The 21,834-nt window shown below is 38.0% G+C and overlaps 1 protein-coding gene across 1 annotated transcript; it reads left to right on the top strand.

Annotated features, from left to right (window-relative positions):
* The first annotated feature begins 11,686 nt into the window (after nucleotides 1–11,686).
* On the top strand, nucleotides 11,687–18,660 carry LOC118769487. Its single transcript, XM_036516612.1, has 9 exons — nucleotides 11,687–11,894; nucleotides 12,401–12,576; nucleotides 15,258–15,343; nucleotides 15,778–15,891; nucleotides 16,209–16,364; nucleotides 17,374–17,497; nucleotides 17,746–17,856; nucleotides 17,971–18,078; nucleotides 18,318–18,660. The coding sequence occupies exons 1-9, from the start codon at nucleotides 11,791–11,793 to the stop codon at nucleotides 18,332–18,334; spliced, it is 996 nt and encodes a 331-aa protein (XP_036372505.1). The 5' UTR covers nucleotides 11,687–11,790; the 3' UTR covers nucleotides 18,335–18,660.
* Nucleotides 18,661–21,834: the final 3,174 nt, after the last annotated feature.

Below are 21,834 nucleotides of genomic sequence, written 5' to 3'. Positions count from 1 at the left end.
CAACCTTTGTCATGAGGTGCCAGTAAGCTGCCAAAAGGCACACTTCCCTATATACTGAATAGCACTTCAGTCTGTTAAATTGATTCTGAAAGCACTGTAATTAGAGGGAGAGCTGTTAATTAAGTGCAATCTTTAAAGTTATTAGGAATGTCATTTATCATAGAACAAAGGGACAAAGATAAGGACTATGAATGATGTGCTTGTAAAAGTTGAAGTGTTATTTGATGATTTCCTGATTCTAACTTTTCAGGCAGTACCATTTCCTCTTTCTTTGCAGGATCCCTTTTGAGAAAGATTATATCCACATTGTCAGGTGTCACTCAAAAATCTACCCGATAAACTTTAATCTCAGTAGGATGACAGAGCAAATTTGTGGATTACTGGGACAACTAGGAATAACATGACAGCATGAGGTTTACATTGATTTTCACATTTAAGTAAAATAAGACATCATATTTGTAAATATGTATGGATATACAGAATTTGGAAGCTACCAAAACTACACAAAGGTATCTGAAGGCTTCCTGTTCCCCTGGGTATAAACAGAGGTAACACAGATAAGATTCATCAGCACCATGCATTACCATGGTTAAGGTCAAAGGGCTCTCCAAAGACTGCAGGCAAATTTACAGAATTTCAGTGTCCATTATTATGCAATGTAAGCCTAGTGGTGCAGTGGTGAGCTTTAGCAGAAGAGGGTGCAGGTGTTTCTTGCCACCACAGGCTGTGAGGTGGGCAGCACAGGAGACAAATGTAAATCCTAAGGCAGCATTAACAAAGTAAGTGTGTGTGTGTGTGTGTGTGTGTGTGTGTGTGTGTGTGTGTGTGTATATATATATATATCATTTTGTAAAATTTGTCCCATTTAGAGTCACTTTTTAAAGGCCCATTCACCAGGAAGTGACTGAACTATACAAATATTGATTTCAGAACTGGACGTGTTAAAAAACAATAAATCTAGGGGAAAAAAATCCCCTTTTGGGGTATGCAATTCATTTTTAAGTTTATTATCCATTTACTCACTGCTATTAAAAACAAACCACAGTCAACATACAGGTCGTAATATGTTTTCTAGTGACGCTGTATAAAAAGCCTCATAAAAACCTGACCTTGTTTGATAATGATGACTGATAATGAGTCCAGATGTAATGGTCATCGTGGGCTCCATTTGAACTTAAAGCCAAAATTCCTCTGACACGTCCACATCAACCGTGGACTGACTTCCAATTAGAGTTGCTCCTGCTGGTTCTCAATGTGACCTGGAGCTCAGGTTTAACAAAAAAAAAGAAACGCACAGACGCCAGCTTCTCGTGTCATTGGCACGACGCCGCATGTTGTTTTGAAAACTGGCAGGTGGCGTCTGTCACCATTAACGGAGCTCTTTACAGTGGTGGTGTTTAAGAAAGTGAATGGAGCCCCTTACAGTCCTGTACAGTCGGGCAATCCATCGAACGGGCCTAATGGAAATATTTTCATGGCCAGGGTGAGGGAATCAATGAGAAGCTCTTTAAGGGAACCATTTTGTTGAGACTAAAGTCGGGAGAGATTTTATGTCTCTTCTGGGAGGAAAAAAAAGGTCCATTAAACAGATGACATTTGCAACTTTTACAGACCTATAATTATGCAATAAGCCCATCGGCAACATACTAAAAACGTTTAGCTATCCTTTTATAAAGGGTCTTAGTATTCTGTGAAACACCTGGTTGTCAGACACTCACTGCAGGTGTTTCTCATACACACACAGATACACACCCATACACACACTCATTTTGAGAAATACTTAAGTGAATCATAAATGCCTAAGATTTTTTTTCCCGTCACGCTTTCAGTGTTGTTTCAAAACCCCTTTTTTTTATAATAAAGTCAACTCTTAGTTGCATTCTGTGTAATTGTGCCGAGTTTTATTGCATAGTCTGCGGCTGCTACTGTTTTAATAACGCTAACTTTATTTACTCCCGTTATGTGCATAGTCCAGTTATTTGCATAATGTAACAAAAGTCCCAAGCATAGGCAATTATTGGGAGGCCACTGCACTGCAAGCAGCAGTTTTGAAAGGCAGGAGGTAAATATGGGGAGGAATTAACTCGATGATGAAATGCCCAGTCCTTTAATGTGCATGTGTTTGTGGTGACCAATGGTTTCATTGTTGTTCATTATCTAGAATGTATTGTTAAATTGGAACCCCGTCTTCTGAGGGAAAATTGCCCTGACCATTAAGAGGGCAATAAATTATGGAGGAAAGAGAATGAGTATCGGAGTCATTGTCATTTAAGGAGAGACTGGGAAAATCACTTGCATGAATTTAAAGTGAATGCCAGAATGTTCTCCCCTTTTTCCCATAATGCATCCTGAGGCTGGCAGCTTTTTGAATTGATACAGGGTGCAAACATGTCAGATGAAATGAATGAACACAGTTTTGATGATGTGTATGTCGAAGACACTTGCGTCAAATGTTAGGAGTCTTGTTTTTGAAGGGTCTGAATGTATAGAATATTCATCATTGAAATATAAAATAGGGAATAAGTATATATAAGTATATATATACACACACATATATATATAATGACACACACACACACCCTTTACTGTTTGACCCAGATTATATGATACAAATGAGAGGGAGAGTGACAGTGTTTCATCCAGAAAGACAGATGGAGAGAAATCTGCTGTCTTCTGCCCTCCTTTATGATAAATTAATGTGAAACTAAATTAAATGAAATTCCAAACATGAGGAATGTAGTTTAACTAAATAACAAAATCACCAAACAGTACAGCATATCAATTCTCTATCAATGCAATTTTAAAATTCAGTCAACAGTATATACATGGCAGAGCACTGACAGTATTTAGTAATAATTTATATCATTTCATATATATGTGATATACCTTGACATACTGAAAATAAATATCCAGCCATTCAATACATAATAAGGAAAATACTTCTCAGAAGCACATCTCTCTCAAAGATATCTACAGCCAGACAAGCAAATTAAAGATAATGAACCATTAACCATTGACCATTAACGTCCAGTGTGGACTGTTAACTTAGTGGGTTCGGGTGGATACGTGGGAGTATGTAATGACAATAAGTGAAGTAGTATTGAAGGAGTGCTGAACATTTCCATATTGGTAATATCAGCTGTATTTAACATGCTCATTATATGCACTCTCTGTTAACAGCTGTTTATATTATAATATATTAACCATGCACAGTACACATTACAAACATTTCTGAAAGCCAGTATTGCAAAAACATGGCTGCCAGAACATAGTTTTAAAGGGACATGCAAGGAGCATGTTTTATAATGGTGATATGCGACTGTCTTCAGTCTAATAAGAATTTTAAAAGGACGTGCAACCTGAGACAAATTGAAATGCATTTTTTATAGCAGGTCTTAAATGATGTACCAGGAAAGGTTGGAAGAGGAACATTCATCAAATGCAAGCAAATCTGGAATCTAGGGTTTTAGTGGTGACAGTGATTGAACAGCAGGTTTAAACTGACTTCATGGGTGAGTAATGTTTCCCCAGGATATAGAATGACAATAATTGCAAAGAAAAGTAAGTTGATGGTAACGGGCACAGAGAATTGATGTGAATCTCACAACGGAAATAAAGTGGCCGGGGAGGGTAACCACTTCAAATTCACGAGAAGGCTAATATTTCACATGGTCATCTTGCACGCTGAGGGAATTACAATTTTCAGCATGAGGGTGGCACTCATAAGAGGCAGCCACATTTAACGTCATGAGTGAAGGCAGATATACGGTTTCATTAAGCCTGAATTAATGTTGTTTCTAGGGAGATGGAACATGGTAAGCATGTGTCACTCTAACATTAACCAGCAAGCACTGACAGCTTTTCCACTCAAAAAGTAGTGGATATGAATGAGGATATGATGACAGCATCTAGAGTCAATGTGATTATTATTCAGTAATGAGGGACTGTTTGGACATGCTACAGACGGACTACAGAACAAGCTGAGAGTAGAAAAAAAGCTGACACTGGAAAGACAGAATTGATAAGATCAAAGCATTTACAGAGAAAAGCAGCGGATAACGAAAGCACGGTGTAATTTAAAGAAAATTTCCCAGATAGCATCTGCTGTGGCGGCCCTGAAACTTCATGGCCACAACTGTCAATAGACGGCCAGATAAAACTTAATAGAGGGTCTGATTGCTTCCTTTCTCATAAACTTTAAGTTGTCACAGATAAAGGGGACTAAAAGACTGTGTTTAGTATTCTGGATCATCCTCAGGGCTACTCCCAGACCTTCACAGAGTCACAGTCAAAATGGCACTACCAGACAAGGCTGTCCAATAAGAGCAGGCCGTCAGTACTGTAAACCCCACCAACCAGCAGAAATGTAGTGTCACTTTCAGAGGCAAGCACTGAAGAGTAACACAGCAAGTGATACGACATCCCCTTGGCCGGTCACCCGAAAAGTAGAGGAAACATTCAATAGCATCGATCTCACCCTCATCATCCTGTTAATGGTAAGACTAAGATGTGACTGCCCAGATAAATCATTCAGTTCCGAGAACAATTAATCACACCGCCCGATCAATCGGGGAGCGGCTTTTCATTAAACAATACAGACTTGTTATTTACTAAACCCTCCGCAGTGCTTCAAACTTCAACTAGCCATTCAATGGCCACATTAGGTTAATGTGGCACGGGTTCAAATAGGTAAAATTTCGGTGCGGCGACACAAAGTCAGGAGATCATAGTGCAATTTCTGGAAAATTGTTGTGTACAAAGCTGCCTTTAGGAAGGTCGGAATGTATGTACCGTTCATCACTGAAACCACTGATAAAGGATGTGTCTGTGGAATACCAATGTCAAAGAGAAAATCCAGCCAATAGACCATGAAGAATTGAGCTAAATATACTATGCCGGCTCTCTCAATACTAATAAACATAAGCATCCAATGATCATTAAGGACAAGCAAACTATTTTATCATTGTTTCTGCAGAAAATATACTTACATCTCCCTTAGGTGTAGAATAACAGTGTATTAGTTGATTAGATAATTTTTGTAATGCCACTAATAGAGTATAAAGTGAGGGAACAGATATGCAGTGACCATTAATGCCTATGTTTGCCAAAACAGTCAAACAGAAAAGTATCAAACATGTGTGTAACACCATGCATCTTAGTCAATAACTGTAAGTAATACCCTGCCCCCCAAAATGAAAATTCTTAATATATCAATCCATAAGCAAAATCCCAAATATACACACATATAGAGCTAATCCTACAAACAAGAAAGGTAATCCAAAAAGCAAATCCCAATGCAGCAAAAACATAAGAAGGATTGGTCTTACCTAACTCCAGAAAGTTCAGATACATGTCCACACAGCCCAACAAATGCCATCCACCAAAAAAGGTTTGTTTCAAAAAGAATATTCTTAATTGAAATATCACCAGGCCTTGGTAGTCCAGTCCAAGCAGCAGAGCAAATCAAACTACCAGCAGCACACTGAGTGTCAGTACAAGATTAAAAATAAACTATTACTTAGCTGACAATAGACCTAGGTTTTAAAAATCAACATTTTCCTAGTTTATAGCTATTCAGCCCATAGTTGTAACAAACATTTCTTTTTTTCCCTCCGTTTTCTGCCAGACCCTACTTCCTGTTCATTCATTACCTACATTGTCGTGTCTGTGGGTGTGGCCAAGAATTAGCTGCACCTGTGTATAACTGATGGCATAGCTGATCTGCACATAATCATCATCAAGTTTTCGGAGCTATCAAAAGTAGCAGTAGATACACTTAATTGTTTGATTAATGAATTTAGTAATTAGCAACAGTTAACCACTTGATGTTAGAATGTGTTGGGGGTAGGCACAGAATGAGACAGTGAAATACAAACCCAGCATTATGGAGGATGCAGGTGTGGCATGGCACGGGTCAGGTTGAGTGAGACTGATGGAAACACCAGGGCCACTTCATTTTCTTCAAAAAGGTCACAAGCAATTGAACGTATGATTTGTGCCTTTCTGTCCCACAGATGGAAAACCTCCCCCTAGAGGACGGACACATTACTGCAGAGATATCATCTTGATTTCCTGCCATCATCAAAAAGTCCCCTGCTGAATCTGAAAGATTTGTTAGACTCTAGAAACCCTCTTAAACCCAGCAAGAGATACTCCTCTAATTATTTTGACATAAATATTCATGTGAGCAAAAGACTGCCATTTCATTTATTATGATAATCACATCTGGAACTAAACAGAGAATTGTGTTTGCAATTACGGTAGTCCCTCTCACAGCGTGCATAAATTGATGCTGTCTTTCATATTGATGAAGGCCTTCAAAAAATGTGTGCATGCGTTAATATGAAATTGGTTACTGCGAGTAAAGAAAGGACATCCATTAGCATTCAGAACTCCACTGCATACCGTGACGGAAAACTATCCCGTTGTTATGAAGAATAAGGAATAATGGGAATATTAAAAAGGAAAATATACAATACGTGCTCTGTTAATAAAATGCGATTTTGGATCTTTTTTGCCAGTAAAAGTGGGTGTTTTTCTTCACTTTTCCTCTCATTCAGATCAGCTCATACAGTTCATTCAGGTGATGCAGAGTGGCATAGCAGTGAGGAGAAAGGCTAGTAACCCAAAGGTCACAGGCTCAATTCCCAGGTGCACCATTGTACTGGTCTTGTACCCTTGGTCAGGGCAATTAACCTAAAATAACAAATGACCATCTATAAATGTCTGAAACGATAACATGTAAAAATTGTACATAATGTAAGTTGTTCTGGATAAGAGTGTCTGCTAAGTTGATAATATGTAAAAAATGCTGTTGGCTCTGTACCTCTGTTTTACACATATTGTTATGTCTTTTTATTGTTTTATTCATATAATATAATATAATATAATATAATATAATGCTGTTATTTCAAACAACATTACAGTAACAACAGTTTCATAATATGATGGCTGCTAATTCAGCTGTGACATGACACCATTCAGCCATGCAACATTGTACTTTAAATGTATTAAAGAACAGATGGTTGTAGGTTTGTACCACTGATTCTGCTGTACTCCACTTAAATTGCTTGAGTAAATACCCAGATCACATAAATGAACAACGTAATTTACATACTGAGAAGGACATGCTTTAGTTTTAGCACAATGATAAATATGTAGGCACAGAGAAAATTGTGAGTGTGGTGCATCTTTTAAAGCCATATAACTCAAACTTCAGATAATTCAATAAAACAGAAAAAGATTAATATTGAATATATTCCTTCAAGTGTACTCAAACACTGTTAGACAAGTCTTTGCTGAAAATCCCTTAGTAGACAGCTTTTACTCACAGCCATCACAAAAAAATTGGCCAATTTGATATTTTTGATATATAAGGGACACATAAATCAATGGTTTATCATGTGACATTGGGGTTGATTACTTTGAGATAACAAGTAGAATACTGCCTGAAAACACAGATCAAATATTTACTTCTGTGTATATACACTGTTGTAATGAACATACATTTCCATGAGGGAGAAGGTTGCACAGCCCTTTGTCATATTGACAAGTTCAGGCTTGTTGTCCCCATGATCCACAATATCTCTTCTAAGTCATAGCTTAGGGACATTTCGAAAAATGTGTTTTCTGTGAAATGAGACACTTAACGATGGGCCACCCTCGTCCAGATGGAGATTGAATAAGCACTCAGAGTCTGGCATTCTGATTGGTCGAAGCCAATGTGTTTGAGACAAATATATCTCATGGCACTGCAGCAACGTGGTTTCTCTGGTCTCCTTCCTGTTTGTTTCCATGGTGACTCAGTGCACGCTCTGTCCCCTCTTCCCCAAGTACACATTGTTTAATAGACATGTTCTGGATAGTTGTGATAAATACTAGATAGGTTTCCCTGTCCAATGTCACTTAAAATCATAACAATGGCTACTCATGTAATATACAGTTGTATGTGTTCTTACAGATAACCTTGGTTTCTACCAAGGCCACCATTTTTGAAGTATCTTAGCACATAAAACAACACATCCTCAGTATCCCAAATAAATGGCTGTCCTCAGATGACCGTCAACTTGTCATAGAAATGCTTAAAATGTTATTAGTTCGTCAAATTATGCCTTCTTCACCATAAACGTAAAACACTAACTGAGGCACACAGATAAATTAGTGGGAAAGACTGTTGAATTCTGTGCCTGCAGCAAAAGAAAAAAACCTACATCTCATTATATACCAGATGATTATGCAAGAACTTATTGGTTTGCTGTAGACATGTGTGATGTCTTTTCTGGTGTTCATGTGGTGTGTCACATTCCATCTTAGATTTGGTTGAGTCACCGTTCTGCTCTAAACAATCGCTACAACAGAGCATTGTTTGTTTTCCAACATTGCTGAGAGGCAATTCTCATCACACTAGCCAGTTTAACTTTGACAGCAGTTCACAGGGACAATTGGCCCTCAGTGGGCTTTCTAGACTTGAAACAGTTCTTTTGATGCTTTCAATAACAGCGTTCTTCTGCGGTACCCCAGGGATTTACTAATGTCATACTTTATCAACAGGACAGGTGTGTGTCATCTTGTGATTAATATCTGATCCTAGAAGAATTGGTCGCCACGGTGACTAACTGAATTTGAAACCACTTTGCATTTAGGTTCACTTGCCTTTTTTTCTCCACAGCACTTTGGGACCTGGACACATCCAATTCATTTTTTTATAAAAATGGAATCAGAATCAATTTCTACAGTCAAATTAAGTGGAAACTCTAAAGTTACTACATTTGCTCTATTAATGCGAACGTATTCAATGTATCCAATGTAAATTGCAGGATTGCACCTGCAATCTGTTTAAATGCTACCACATGATTTTGATCAGAACGATTGAGTGTCTGTGTGATTTCCTTCTTCTCTGGCATTTGCTAAATGTCCCAATCTGTCAGTCATAATGAAAATGATCATACGACAATGAGTATGCTCATAGCAATAGCATAATAGAATTAGTTCAACCTAAAGTAGCACTTTAATGAATTGCAGCGCCTGTTACCAATAGCTAGATTCTCCTGGGATACAGAAATTTCAGGCAACATCACCCAGAGTCAAAGAAGATCATTTCTTCCATAGAGAAAGAGGGGAAACATATAGCCCATCCCAAGAAACCCCTCAAGTGTCCAGCATTTGTGTTACACAGCTATAATAACACACAGTAATAAGACATGTACCCCCAATATTACATCCAAGTGATAAGAATGAAATTGTGAATACCTCATGTTAAAAGAATTTGGCAAACAATCTATAACACAAATTGTAATATTATAATAAAATGTGTTCTGTAAACCCTTGTTTCAGGGATGAGCTCCGGTGCCAGGTGAATGGCTATCTCCACCCCAACCCCAAACCAGGTGAATGGCTATCTCGTCCCCATCCTCAAACCAACATCAGTCCATAGCCCTTCTCCTATAATGCCTGCTTTTAAACGAGGACCATGGGCATCAATGTCTGCCTTGTATAGCAGACCTGTATGTTTTTTAACAACAGAAATACGCGTTGATATTCCCTGAAACTCCAAAATACAATACTGCCATCTGGTGGTAGTAAGGCTGATGTACATGCTTTTGAAACACGCATTCATTTACTGGAATCTGTACCTCTTTGATATCTAAGATAATGACTATAAGTCAACCTTACAGAGCATTTTGTGGTTATATCATTGAATTAATAATTACACAAATCGTTAAATTCATGGCCATGGCAAAAATGCAATGTATTAAGAGGTTGAGTGATTGTGTCAGAAAAACATTTAAATTTAATGTTTATTTATTTTCACAGCTAACAATATTGATGCATTGTAATCTCCTTTCCAGTCAGCAGAAGATTAAAGATTACTTTTTTCTCGGATTTTCTATTTAACAATAGTTTTAGTAGTATAATTAGATGCACCCATTTCCCTGCTTATTTCCCTGCTTCTTGGAATTGGCATTGAAGAATGTTGCATAGAGTAAGCAAATAGCAGTGCTGGATGGTAATCTACAAAATGACTCAAAGAAAACTTTGATTTTTTTTTTTTTTTTTTTTACAACCATGCCAATTTAAATTAGGATCATTAGCAAAGCCGTAGGTCTGTGTTTGTGAACTTAACAAGGAATAATTTTATTTACAGTTATAATGAAAAACAACTTATTCTTAGCTAAAAACCCATTTCTGTTCTCTATGCTGTAATATAAATGAACAGATGTGGCCTGCTCGTTTCATAACAGGATTTTCAGTTTGAACACCACCAGAAGATGCCCTGACCGTTAATAGTATGCAGCGCCTTCAAATCATTGTGTTATTGTTTTCATAAAGGTCAGATATCAAAGGGCTGATTCTAAGCAACAGTACACTGTTACAACATTGTTACACTCATTAACAAGGGAGAAAGTGTGCTTGTACTACACACATAGTGACTATGCAGAGTATAACAGTTCATCCTTAGCAACTGGTGGGCCTGGTACATTGATATATATGTCCCCGAAATTAAATTATGAATTTGCATTAACACACAGTGAATCACACAAAATTAATCACTGTAGTGCAGGGCCGGAGCTCCAGGTTTATCTCTGAGTATGTGTTAAATGTATTATTAGCCGATGGCTGAGACATCCCTACAATGCAGGAATGTGTCACCGAGATGCGTCATGTTATCTGCCTGCTTTCATTATGTCTTTGCAAATGCTTAGACAATACATCAGTCTTGGGCAGGCCCTCATTTTACATTATCAAATCAATTAGCATTACAAAGCAAACAACTAACACTGACTCAGGGGGCTGTTCCAGTAACGGGGTTTTGTTTGAAAAAGAAATTGCTCTTCCCCCTCCCTAGAGCAAACTGTTTTCTGTCTGTAATTACAGTGTCATGAAATAATAAATTCATTCCAGAGCTACGCGTGAGTTCAGGCATAGACAGTTTGATTGAGCAGACACTTTAGACAGTTCCCAAATAAAGAGCCGTGCATCTTGTACAGCTGCAGAGTCTCTGTCTCTATTTGTTATACTTACATTCCGATTAATGCTGTATGGAAAATTTAAGCTGCAAGTCAACCCGCATAAGGGCAGACTTCAAAGCAAATAAATGATGTCTATTATTTGCTTAAGATATTCGCCGCACCCTCTATTAATCAAGAAAATGTATATGAACTGTCATTGTGATGATATGCATAAAATGAGGCAAAAGATGTTCTACCATAACAAGATATTGGACTCATATTCACACAAAGTCAAAACAATGAAAAGTCCCTGCAACCAGATGCTCCATCACAGGAAGGGACCCTCTGATGCTGAAACATTTTAACTCCCTGAAGAATGTAACTGAATGAGCACATCACCTTAATTAAAGGTGTCTGTTGAGATAATGCTTATGGGTTCAGTGAATGTTGTTTTACAATTAAATATTTGCTCTGCTCCAATAATGCCACATTGTGCCAAAAACGTACTTTTAAGTGTCCCTGTTTTTTCTTGCTCTATGCCATTATAGTTGTCTCTTCATATTACCGAATAGTTGTCTCTTCATTCTACCAATGGATGTCTTATACCTTCTCTTCTTTCAAAAATAAAAACTTCTCCCTTTAGCAAGGCAATGCATTTGTTTGACCTCAGGTGAATGACCACCGCTAGCCAGTACAAGTAGGAGGGGACTGATTCAGAGATCGAGAAAGAAGGAGAGGTAGCTCCTATATCAGAGGCAGAGGTAGTTCCTAATCACAGGCAGATATTACGTCCTCTAAGAGACCTCTGTTGCATGGAGGAGTGGTACTCCTGACCAGCGAAATGAGAAAGGATCCGAGCGACACATGTGCCCTTCTGAATGGCCATTCTGAGTGTGAGGATGACTGTGAGGGAGACACACTCCTGGCAGCAGAGCGGACTCATGGGTACGTACAGGCAATTCACATATGCCTACTATTAGCACTAGCGGTAATTATATGGGCTAATAGTAGTGTTAGCAATAACATTAATGATAATAATATGAGTATTTCTATTATGCTGCATGCAAGAAAAACAACTGACACATTAAAGCAATACTCAGCAGTATGCATCGTAAGTTGTAAGTGAACTCTTTTCATATGACACTGCCTCAAGTTCTAAATTAACTGCACTAATGTGACACTGACTGAGAGTTACCATTTTACCAACTTGTCATTTTTCTCTAGATATTGAAATATGTGGTGCCAATTGATTTGTTTGTCTCTGTCATTTTACAGGCCATTTTATTATTTCTGGTACTTACACCTTGGAAATAAAACAGGAAAAATGCACTTTCTGTTTTTTTTTTTTTTTTTTTTAAGAAAAATATGCTATTTTTATTCAGTGTTAAAGACAGAGCTGAACCATGTCTCTGTTTGTGCTAAACTGCACATTCTTTCCTGTCTGTTTTAAGAAGGTCTGTTGACAGGAGCTGGAAAAGAAAGCCTTGCCCCCCGTGTGGCTGGCTGTGCCTGTACTCCCTGGTTGTGCTGCTGAGCATTCTGCAGGTGCTGTCTCTCGTCTTTTACGTCGGGACGAACTGGAGGGTGGAGGAGCTGCAGCTGCAGCTGACTGCCCTGCACGAGAGAGGTATGCTGTGTTCGGCGAGAGCGCACGCCCGGCGATCCCCAGTCACGCCACTCCGCACGCAACGGCCACCGCGGACACGATAAACAAACACAGAACGTGCCAAAAGGATGTTGTCAATCTCATTTGGGTGCACAAAAAAACTGAATTTGTCAGGGAAATTACACAAGTGCAGTTCATGTGTAGTCTATAATAGCCATTATGCTCCTTTCCAGCTCAAAAAATCCCCAAGAAAGACACCATTGTTCGCTCACAGCTTAGCAACTCAGCTGAACTCAGCGCCGCAAAAATATTTTAGAGAATCTTCCCCCCACATGTACAGCCAGCTCTGAAGATATTAGCACTACATTAGATTTTAAATGTGAGTTTTATAGCATTACACTGTGTTTACGTCTCAATAAAATCACAAGCCATTTTGTTTTTGGTAAGCACTGCAAAGCTTTGAGGTTGAAAAAGAGACTTCGGAGCACCAATGAGGAAATTTAATACGGGCAGGAGAACAAAGATAGATTTGTTCTTTGGTGGTCATTTCAAAGAAGCTTTGTGCACTTTCTGTACAGAACCACTCTGGCAGGCAAAGACAGTCCACTCTGTAACATTTTAATGCAAGCCAGGTGGCTCATGAGACTAAACTCTATTTAAATGGATTCTTTGTAAAGTAAGAACAGATAATTATTTCAACAGGATTTCTTACAAGCCGCTTTATCAGGACATCTCACAATCTTTTAGTTTCTGTGATACTAAATTTCCTATAGATGTGTTAAAATGTAATAAAAAGTATACATTTAAATGCAATGCATATCTAAATACCTTGAAAGAATTTTTTTTCAGCAGTTTTAAATATGTGACTTCACAAACCCGCTTCCAGTTTAGCTCATCTAGAAAAACAGCCTTAAGGAAGCTTGAGCCATTCCCCTCTCTCAAATGAAGATGGCGTTCCCAGATTGCTCAATAGAGGGAGACAAAGTGCAAGCACGTTGAAACAGAATTAATCACTGAAAAACTTGCTTGACTGTTTGCTTTGTAATTTTCAAATCAAATGTAGAGACAGAAATTAGGCATACATTACAGTATGCTGAAAGAACTTTTTCTCTCTACATCTGCTGTTAGAGTGATTACGTTTTTAGACAGGATCGACTTATTACAGTACTCCTGGGTTAACTATCGGTATGGCTTTTTACTTGTTTTGTACTTTGCCTCACTGTAAATGTAATTATCATATTGAACATGAATTGTTTTTCCATGCCAGTTGTTAACATTAATGCATTGTATTTTAATGGTTGTCTTAAATGACTGCTTATGAATACTTAACCAACATCAATTCATTCTAAACGGCATCAGCTGATTGCAATGACTGCCATGAAAGTAATTTGTAAAGGGTAAGCAGTGGCTGTCTTTGGACAGGCATCCAATAGCTATTGATGATGTTTGAATAATCTATCAATTGATGGCATCTTGATGGTTATCAAAATAGACTCTTTTTATATCTGAGCTAGTAATATATTGTTTCTGTTAATGAAAAACACAAGCAATACCTTTTTCTGGCACATTACCTTTCATTCTAGTGGCAGCTAATTGGCATTTTGCTTCCAGAGCATAAGGTCCTACAACACCACAATTCAAACACAGGCCTTCTGATACATAATGTGCATTTCTTTTATGTCAGCAGAAGTACAATTTCAGTTGGGCACTCATCCCTCCCAAAATATCCGCATCGCTGTGCATCTTAAATTCACGATTTTATGCTTTCATCACCCCAGAAGGCATTCCATTTCTGCTTCCTCAGAGTGGCTCCCTGTTCGCATTAGTTTCTCTTTTCCACACAACCAGAAATGGGCACACAGCCCTCTGCATGTCCAGCTGCCTCTGAGGACGGAGCACCTCCCCCTCAGTGTTAAATCACACAGGTCACCTTATCCCCTGGACCACTTAAGCACAGTGCCGCAGGTTATTTTCACTCCACAAAACAGTTTTGGTTTCATATATGCCAGATGGCATGTGTTAAGGTGTCACTTGCTCACTTGTGCAAATTAAGTGGGAATGCCACCAAAAAATAAACAAATAAGTTTAAAAGGATATGTTGATTCTCACGTTAAGAACAGCTCGTGTAGTTTCTATCATGTGACATGTCCAAGGCTTTAATCCAGAGAAACATTCCTATTTAATTCAGCTGCCTATATAACTCAGGGCATCTCCTTCATATGGTTTTTGCTGGAGATTATGGACCATTAAAAATTCTGAGGGTCTCTGAAAGGGGAATATCATCATGACAGAAATGCATACTTTTGACTGAAAAATTTGCAATACATAAATATACAGACCTTTGAGTTATCAGAGGCTCTTACAAATTTTACTGGACCTTAATCTCCAAGAAAGTGTAAAATCTTCATTTGCCACAGTAATGGGCCAGAGAGGGAGTGTCTCTGAATGATACCAGCAGCTAAATTTATGTGCTTCAGTTCTGGACTAAAGCATTGGATTTGTCACATTTAAGATATCACGGCAACTGTTCTTATGCTAAATAAAGCCTATCCTTTTTTAATTTCTCGGCGGATTTCCCAATCAGAAAGCAGTGACAGCATGTGACAGCACCCTGAACACAGGGGCTTTAGGTTGTAACCAACAGCTAGAAGAGTGCTGTGTTACTGTATACATTGATCTAAATATCGTATTTTAATTTACAGCAGAGTCCAATGAATTTGAACCAAAGGGAGCAGAGAACATAGCTAAGGATAAACATGTCTATGTGGCCAAGACTGAAAATGAGCAGGTGAGAGAAATTATTTGTTAAAGAGCAAAAATGACTGCTGTTTGGCTTGATACAATCTACTGTACGTCTCTGCTGAGTGTGGTTAGAAACAAATAAAAATAATATGCAGTAACAGGCAAAAGAATACTTTAACCAAGCTCTGGTACACTGACTATCACGCATACTATCAAGTAGAAATGTTAAGATGAAAATACAGGCCAAGTGATGGTTGAAATTATCTGAAAATTAAGTGAGTAATTAAGAATTAATTAAAATTAACTGACCAGCAAGCTTAAGTGAATAACTCAGAATTACAGGTCAGTACAGTTATGTTTGAGTACAGACCTTGAAGATTTAGTTGTTCTTCAGCTTTGGCATAAATAAGGCCTGTGTCTGAATGGTTCCTTCAGGTTTTTTTCCTACACTGTGTATTTGTGTGCTGTTTAATTTTCCAGAAACTACTGACCATGGAATCCAACCTTGCACGTGTTAACCAGTATGTGGTATCCTTGAAGAGCAGTTATGAAAAGCTGAAATCAGCAGTTGAACAGGGAGAAACTCAGGCTCAGGTATAGCAAAACTCAAAATAGGCTGCTGTCAGTTATATGTTGTATCATTTTGCACTGAATGACACATTACTGACCCTTTGGAGTAAATGTTTACACAATTGGATAAAATAAGGTACATTAATGTGCTCTTTGCAAAAGAGTGTGCATGCAGTCTATTCATTTAAGTGTAAAGTGTAAGTTAAAGTATAAACATTTGACTTAAGTGTAAATGTGCGTGTTCATCTGAAATTATATTCTACAGTACAAGTGGGTAGAATTGCTGTAGTTATGACACTGGAAAGCATGTGATTGATATGTCTAATTTGCATTCATTACAGCTGTCATCTCTGTCGAACATTGTACTGCATATCAACGAAACAACATCCAATGATTTCCTGTCTGTGAGAGCAGAAACAAGCCATTTAAAATGTGCCATTGCCAATTTGACCAGAACAACATCTGTCATGGAGGAAAACATATCTTCAAACATGGAGGTAATTATAAGCATGCACCATTTGAGGAATCCACTTTGCAATAACAAAATAAATTAAAACTGCAAGTACGATACTTGATCATGAAAACTACAAAAATAAATTTTAAAATATACTGTATATATGCGTGTGTGTGTGTGTGTAAATAATGTGATGGTTTATAATAAGCTAAGCACTCATCTTGGTTACTGTGCCAAATACACATTGGACACATCATACATGTTTAAAACTGATGGTACATTTTTCTGCTCTTATGTGAAAGTAATAAAGAAAATCAAACACATAAAACTGCCCTCAGTTTTACTTCCTTGGTGCCCTCCCCTTTTTCCACTCTAAAACAGTAAAAGAGCATCACCAGCGGGCACCAAAGCAGTGGCGAGCTGCTCCTTCAATAATTAAGCAATGAGGCAGAGATGGGAAGTAGCTCGGTGTTCTGTTACAGCTGCTCACTCACCACGCATACAAGGACCAGAACATTATCTCACGGGAACAGTCGATATATGTGACACTGTTCCAGGTACTTCTGTGGACTCCAATATCCGATACCTAAAACCGCCGTGACTTGCATTACAACCACGCTCAAGCACAACGGCGAAACAATATACTGCGATTTAAAAACAAAAACAAAATGAAAAAAAGGGAAAAGAAATTCAAATACCATTGGCTAAATCTCCCGGAACCTGCAGTTTTGCCCTGACTCACAGGAAGTGAGTGTAGGGAGAGCTGAGGAGTTGGTATGACTGACCTTCATTGACTGTCAAAATCCGCTTGCCAGATTCCATGAATTGACTGCAAGCAAGCACAACTGCCTTTCTGTTTGCCGTTGTGTCATTTCCCGTTGTACCATACAGTGCGCAACAGAGGCCGTTATGACTCGAGAGCACATGTCGAAAATGTCATTTTGTGGCAAGTAGTTGCTCCGAGAAGCGTCCTTGTATCCTGTTACTTAGCCTCCCCTATCAGTGTGGTATTCATTACGGAGTCAGTGAGGTAATGGTTTTGTGTTCTGCAGAGGCTAGACAGAGCCTTCGCGCACATTCAGAAGCTCAATGCTGAGATGGGCCTCGTTCACGGTTACCCAAACACTGCGGACCTCAAAACCACACATGTCCCTCTGGCAAGACCCCGTCCTCAAGGTAGCTGGTTATTTCTAAACATTACTTGAACGTTTCTTAATCCAACTACATTTTTTAAAAAAAATAATTGTTTGTGTGAATGTATGGGAAACAACATGATATTTGTATCTTGCAAGTGTAATGATAAAGCACTACATTTTAGAAATGAAATGGTAAAAAAAATAACAATGGTCAAAACATTTGCTTCTTTCAAATACATAAACTTGATCTGATGAAATAATGCAGCAAATGTGCTGTCCTTCTCCCAGAGAATAACTCTTCGACAAACATTTTACTGATGAAAATGAATTCACCACCACCCACTATGGACAAACACAGTAATAACTCCATGGAAGCGACTGTGAGCAGAAATTCTTCAGGTGGGTTATTAGTATTGCAGCATTTTGACATTAAATCTAACTCTAAACTAATACCAACTCAGAAAACAAGTGATTTATTCATATAATACGTGTTTGCATTTCACCTCCTTACAGTAGAGCGGCAAGCAACTATTCCTGGACAAGACGCAGTCAGAGAACCCGACCGAAATGATGAAAACCTACAGCCTACAGCTGGCAGCACAGAGACCGCTGGGTTCACTGGTAAGGTGACCCGTCACGTTTCATGTGCCTCTCCTCTCATGGCTCTGACGGCATCATTTACCCTCCGTTCCAACTAGATCACACGTTTGTGTTGTGAAACGACTGCTCCCAGCATGAATCCCGGGTTTGTTTTAGCTGCTTCAGACACTCCCACGTTTTGCATTGCTTAAAATGGGTGGTGGTGGGGCAGCCATTTCTTTGTGCTTTGGGTGATTCTAATCGAACCATTTGTTTCACAGAAGCAGGCAGGAACTGAGGAAATGAGAAGCTGCAAGACAGGGAGGTGCCTGTCACTCACAGTGTTTGGAAACAGCTCTTTGGGACCAGTAGTCACTCTTCAGTTCCACCGCCATGGGATTTCACAGACACCTGCACAGTGCATTTACTTTTATTTACATTGTGGCTAACAAGGATTTTAATTGTTCTTGAGACTAATTTTAATTTCTGCTATTCTGTTTGATCATGTTACTCTGCCAGTCTTAAACACAACAGCACCATTTGTTAGAAATGTAAACTGCAAACATGTAACATTACTAGTGTATAGCAGCTTCAGTGAAAAAGAAAAATGTGTGAAATAAAGGCATCCAGTACAAAACTCTTCTATTCAGTGTAAAATGATGCCGGTTTTCTATTTCTTCCAATTAGCAAAGTTGGAAAGAATGACAGGAGCAGTTAACAAAACATCTTTAGAATTAACATATTAGAAGAGTTGCTTTCTGTATAATTAACTCCAGAACCTCTTTCCTGTAAGAGAAATAGCAACAACAACCAACACTTCATACTCAGCCCACTATCGTCTCAATAGTAACATAGCCATGGAACATTGGGGGAAGTCAGCTTCCAACAAATGCAAATAAAAGATGTAGTTTATTCAGCATTAGTATTGTTTTTTGTTTACATATTATATTTACAATATGGACACACATCACAGACAATTTTAAAAGTTTAAAACAATTAAAAAAAAAATCTCCCTTGCCAGCACCCATTAAAATCCTTCCAGATTACTGATGCCTGGTTTAACGGAATATCAGTGTATCAAAATGGAGATTTACAAGACAAGCATGAGGCAAAGGTCCAGGGAATGGTTCTTCTCGGAGAAAAAGCAGGAGCACTTAGCATATATAGAAGAAATAACTCAAAAGGAGCATTACAGTGAAATTAAGTCTCCTTCATGGTCCTTTGTTAACAGTTGTGCCGGGGGTGATGCATATCCTTAGCCTAACAGTTCCGTTGCCTTCATTGTTTCTTTCCTTTCAAACAGGCCATTAGCTTATTGGACACTAACCATCAAACCCAACTGCGATACAAGTCTGGAGGAACCATGCACACCCTTAAGACAGAGCACAGCTTTTCCTTGATTTTAAATTTGCAGGAACCTTCAACAGCTGTCCCTCAAGTTTTAATACTGAAATTATTAAAAAAAAAAAAGAAAAGATAAGAACACATTCATTCACAATTTGTCCCCATTCACTTCTCTAGTCATAGCCTTGATACATCTGTAAGCAAAATGCTATACACAACAGCTACTAAAAACTCTTAGAAGCCCTTACGTTTTGCTTGTATTCAAGTATTGACATAGTCTCTAGCATTTATCCGCTGTACAAATGCAGGCTCATAGAGAACTGATGTTTTTAAAAAGTTAAGGCCACAATGGATTTTCATTTTTCCTGTTTTTATGGTTACCAGCTTCATTTTTCTCTGTTCACAAAAGAGCTTTAGTTTATCAGTCATGATCTATAACACCAAATAAGTAAAAATTCCAAAGATTTTAGTGCAACAACTACGTAAACAGTCTTAAACACTTTCAACACTTGTGTAAAAGTCATCAGCTGCATTAAAACTGTTTAAATAAATGTGTGTCCCAGAATAAAAAAAAAAAATAATAATCTTGTGCTTGTGAAGGGCAGATTCCAGCAGCAAAGGGAGAATGCATCACCTAAGGAAACTGTTTTGCTGCTAAGGGACAGCCACTCAGGCGAAGTCATCAACTGTGTCCCTTCTTACTGCATTCCCCCATAAAGAATTATTTTCCACAGAAAAAAAGGGGTTCAAATGAAACGCTTCTCTGCAGTCTCTTTAGGCAAGTTATTCTATAACAAGCACAGGAAAAAGACACAAACACTGTGCTGTGTGACTTACTGTCAAAACCTGTGTCTGTCAGTTCCCTGTGTGCTAAGAAAAAAATAAAAATAAATAAACACTGAAAACTTTTTTTTTTGCAATAACTTGAATAGAGAGACATTTTTTTCATTTGAGTCCAATCCTTTTCTTTCTGTTACTGGAATCTGATAAAGAGTTACTGTATTAAGATTCTCAGGTACAAGTGAGAAAAGAGGCATTTCCAGTTGAAGCATGTCAATGTGGAGCAAGCCGTCCTCTTCTGCTAGTTGAGTTCTCATTGGACTATGCTTTTTTCCTTTTTGGGGTGTGTGTGTGTGTGTGTGTGGGGGGGGGGGGGGGGGGGGGGGGGTACATCAGGGAGACATATGAGAAGTTCTCTTACTGAGAGGCTTAGTCTACTTGTTTGTATGCCGTTATGACCAACCATTTCTTTCAGAGCTAACATACATTGCACCATCTACAAATTACAAATTACTTTTCTTCTACATTTCTGTTAAAGTTTGTGTTAACAACCTGCAGTTATGGATTCTATGCATGGGAACTAATTGAGCAAATGGCCTTTATGCAGGAAAAAAGAAAACATGAATAAACAATGTTCTGGAAACATTTGGAGACAGTTCTGCACACTGTAGATTCTTGTGAACACATCTCCTCCAGCAAAGAAATATGACTATTGGAAAGTCAGTCCATCTCTGAACAGACTATAGACTATATAATAACAATACTACTACTACTAATACTACTGCTACTACTACTAATAATATTAATAATGATAACATCTTGGGGTTTTCTGTAAGTTACTCAAAAATTAAACATCCATTGACATTAAGTAGGTGATATTGATGCATATTTCATTGCTATAGTTATACTATGTGCCACGTCCCCTCTGTGCAAGTATGTGGCAAGTCATTACCTCAAATCTCATCTATCCCTATCCCACACTCTAAGGAATAGTGTGCACTAATATTCAGTTACATTATGTTATAAGTAAAATATGAAAAGTGATACTAAAGGGATATTTTAACAAGATCAATTTTTACATGGAAAACTAAATTATAATTAATATAATTTCACATAGGAATATAATTTCACATAATTTCACAAGGAATACATAATTATCTTAGTCTATTAATTTAAATGAGGACCCTTACACTTAAACATTCAGTAAACGTTTTGACTGCAGTGGGGGCCCACCATTTTGTGACTCATAGTTTTCCATTCTAATGGTATTCTAATGGTGCACTTGTTGCATAAAAATACAATACATATTAATTCGAATTTATAATACCTATGGAACATTGAATTGCTTTTTTTCCACATGGAAGTGGAAATATAGACAGTGATCAGTTCACAATGGAACTGTTAGAAATGCTGTGAAAACAAGTATAAAGGCCATATACTCAATCTGCTATTCCAAAGCAGTACTTACAATGGAAAAAGTACATACACTTTATACAACTACATACATGGGTGTATTCACCTAAGCAACCCAGTAGACCGGCTTTTCTTTAGCATCATGTGCATAAATTATCTGGGACACACATAATGAAACAAACATACTGCATACACCAATGAAGTACTGTATACACACATATACACACATTTTCATTTATAAAACTATCACTCTAGATAGAC

This window comes from Megalops cyprinoides, chromosome 22 (genome assembly GCF_013368585.1).
Source record: "Megalops cyprinoides isolate fMegCyp1 chromosome 22, fMegCyp1.pri, whole genome shotgun sequence".
NCBI classification, from domain to species: domain Eukaryota; kingdom Metazoa; phylum Chordata; class Actinopteri; order Elopiformes; family Megalopidae; genus Megalops; species Megalops cyprinoides.
Note: the sequence above shows the minus strand (reverse complement) of the source record. Positions and strands in the feature narration are given on the sequence as shown.